At 53.5% G+C, this 3,537-nt stretch overlaps 1 protein-coding gene across 1 annotated transcript; it reads left to right on the forward strand.

Moving 5' to 3' along the window:
• Window positions 1-1,011: 1,011 nt before the first annotated feature.
• On the forward strand, window positions 1,012-3,041 carry LOC138504394 (nuclear apoptosis-inducing factor 1-like). The gene is made up of 2 exons (XM_069624853.1): window positions 1,012-1,841; window positions 2,156-3,041. The coding sequence occupies exons 1-2, from the start codon at window positions 1,421-1,423 to the stop codon at window positions 2,995-2,997; spliced, it is 1,263 nt and encodes a 420-aa protein (XP_069480954.1). The 5' UTR covers window positions 1,012-1,420; the 3' UTR covers window positions 2,998-3,041.
• The last annotated feature ends 496 nt before the right edge of the window (window positions 3,042-3,537 follow it).

The raw sequence follows: 3,537 nt of genomic DNA on the forward strand, positions 1-3,537 counted from the left end.
AAGTGCCGGTAGCTGCTCTCACAACTGATGCTGCACCGTTGCAGTCTGAAATATGCACAGGTGTTGATCCCGTGCTTATCACAGATGATAACACAGACTTGGAAGAAAATCCGAAATCTTCTGAAATGCCTACATCAATGTCAGATAGCATGTTATTGCAAAATGCTCTGTCTGGCGCTGTGCAGCCTGGAGCTCCTGCAGTACTTGAAACATCAAAAGATGCAGTAATTGATCTTGAGGCTAATAACTCGTGCTTCTCGGCCAGAGCAGAAGGCTCCAAGCTATCTCAATCCCCTGACATATTTCAGCGCTCTGACTGTGACATATCGGCGCTAGAGGTTTCATACATCCCTCCAACCCCACAAAGAACTAACAATGTTCATCTGAGCCCTGAAAGATCCTCTATCACTCCTAAAACCTCAAATTTGACTCTTGAAGTCATGAACATAGCACTTATGGCCCTCGCGAAGCTCTTTGAATCTGTGGACAGCACCTTGAAGTGCCTTACCGACAATTTCAAGGCTCTCGAGGTTGACCAAAAAAAATTGACTTCAGAAGTGAACTTGACATTAATGGAAAACTAAATAATGTCACCATTTTACAACAAGAAATAGCCCAGTCTCTGGCCCAGAAGCCGGGTTGTAAGACAAAAGAAATTGTGACAGGGGTATGTGTGTGTACTCAAACCATTGAAGATCCAGATTGCCAAATCATAGAAATTATCATGGACTCTCAAACTCGTTTACCCCCACATAAGTCCAGTGTTTCACATAATGCCAAAACAGCTGTCCCTTTTGTTCCCCCCTGCTGCCTCTCATAGACTGTCTTTCGATGCAAACAGGAAAAAACATGGACTGTGCACAAGTCCCTAAATCAACTTATTCTGTTTTTGATATGAGAGTTGCCAATGAGGCAAATGAGAAATCAATAAAGAAAAAGTGTAGCAAACAAGCTGTCCAAAAAAACCCAAAGAACATGAAACTGCGAAAGTGGCAGGGCCTCATTACGACCCTGGCGGTAATCCGCCGTCATTACCGCCATGGCGTAATGAACGTTAACGCCGTGGGACGATGGTGTAAAGTGCGCCACATTACGACCCATCGCGCACGAGCATTACGCCATGGCGGTAATGTAAACAGCGCCATGGCGGTAATGCCCCCAAAACGGCACCTACCGGCATCGTATGCGGCGCAAGGTGCACCACCGCCACCGCCGTACATAGCGGTGACCGTAGTTAGCGGTCACCGCAATTAGCGTTGACCGTAGATAAGCGGAACCGGAAGTAGCGTCACCGCGGCGGAACGGGAAAGAGCACGGCGGCCATCTTTAAAAACACAATCCATTGCCATCCTCCGAAACCACTGGACATCCGAGCCTGAGACCCCGCCAATACCGGCTTCAACCTTCTACCTGCAGGAAGATGCCGAAAGTTTTGAAAAAAGCCTGTGACCGCCAGCGGCAAGACCGCTTCTCCAGAGAGGAGCTCACCATTCTAGCGGAGACCCTACAGGAGAACGCTGCAGTGGTATTCTCCAACCAACTGACAAGACCGGCCATAACCAAGAAGAAGGCCATATGGGCACTGGTAGCTCAGCGGGTCAGTGCCGTGGGAACGACACCCCGCAATGTCAAACAGTGCCGCAAGCGGTGGGACGATCTCCGGCTCAGAGTCAGGAGCATACTATCAGCCAACATGAACCTGGCAATGGCAACTGGGGGAGGATCGGAGTCCCCTATAAAATTGCAGCCATGGGAGGAAATCTGTGCCTCCACAATCGGAATGCAGAGCATTGAAGGAGTAGGAGGAATGGAGAGAGGAGCCCCGACATCGGGCGATGCAGGTAGGTGGCTCAAATCAAGGCATGCAAAGTCCATTCATGTGAAGTACAATGTTGGCCCATAGTGTGAATGCAACACATCAGCAGGAGACTGCCCACAGATACATCCGATCTGCACCCTGTACACATGCAGCATGCACACCCTAACTGCAGGCACCCACATACCTCCATGCTACTTCCACACAAAAGGGAGTCAACTTTTTTCCCCTGCATGAAATGTGCCACATGTACTAACTGATGAGATGCCAGTCGCAACAATGCCCGGCCAATGTCCGCAGACCCATCAATAACACTCTCCCTCCTCTGTCCCACCACAGGCTCAAATTCCGACCTTGAGGAAGAGGACACCACAGCCTCCACACCCACCAAGAGGGCCAGGCCAACTGTGCCAACGCCACAACCCTCCACCTCTGTCGTCCCGAGGAAAACACCACAGCAGGCAAAATCCATGCAAGGGAAACAGGACAGGGCACAGACAGCCACCCCAGCAGGCAGTACAGCAGCAGCAGCAGCAGCAGCAGACATCACACCAATCATGCCCACAGAAGCCACAGCCTCTGCTGCAAGCAGCACACTTGGGGAGACTGCTGCCATTGCTGCCTCCTCCGATAGTGAAGCAGGGACCTTTGAGGAGAGTGATGTCAGGAGCCCCACAGGCCACCCTCATTCCCCCTACCTGTCCCTAAGCAGCCCGCATGTGGATGCCACACAGGGTCAGCCAGAGGATGACGATTGGCCAGCCACTCCATCCCCGCTGCAGGGGCAGATCAGCCCAATGGGAATGCCACTGCCATTAGCCATGGCCCAGAATCCCAACCATTCTCTGGAGGCGATTGCCACCCGGCAGCAGCAACTTTCCTCGCTGCTCGAAGAACATGTTGCTGAATGTGGGGGGTCAAGTGCAGCAATGGATAAATGTGCTGAGACTGTGAAGGCAGCTATAGAGTCGTCCACAAAGGACATCTGCGCGGAACTAGCTGCTGTGCGGCACGCCATCACTGACCTTGTGCAGACAATACGGGCCATGCGTCCAAATGAGCAGGCAGGATCCTCCTCGGTTGCCAGCTCGACACCGAGCAGCCCCATCCGCCGATCGGGGAGGAACCTCCGCAGCACAGGCAGGGGTGCCCCGGGGGCCAGTGGAGGGGGCTGCCAATAGTGGCCGGACAGTGTAGGAATCCTACTACTGACACTGCTGCACAGACCAACTCACACCTTTGTTGGGATTCCAGGGGGGGGGGAGGGTGGAGGGGGGAGTGGGTGTGTTGGGGTGTGCAGGGGGGTGGCGGGGTGGTGTGTTGGGGAGTTAAGGGGGGAGTTTGGGGGGGGTGTGTGCAGGGGGGAGGTGGGAGGTGGGAGGGGGTGTGTTGGGGTGTGCAGGGGGGTGGCGGGGTGGTGTGTTGGGGAGTTAAGGGGGGAGTTTGGGGGGGGGGTGTGCAGGGGGGAGGTGGGAGGTGGGAGGGGGTGTGACACGACAGTACATAGTTCAAATACAGTTTATTCGTTTCACAAAAGGAAACGTGTGGACATTTTCATTGCGTATGTGTGCTTTATTGGTGTCCAGTCCTCAGTGTGCATGCCCCAGAGTCACACAGTGCCCCAAGTGCTGTCTCCATGCGATGAACACCAGCCGTGTGTGCTAGAAGCAGTGGTTGATGATACTTTGGCGCATGGCACGCCCCTCCTGTGCATCGCCTCC

This window comes from Ambystoma mexicanum, chromosome 11, assembly GCF_040938575.1.
Source record: "Ambystoma mexicanum isolate Mex_15411 chromosome 11, UKY_AmexF1_1, whole genome shotgun sequence".
Taxonomy (NCBI): Eukaryota; Metazoa; Chordata; class Amphibia; order Caudata; family Ambystomatidae; genus Ambystoma; species Ambystoma mexicanum.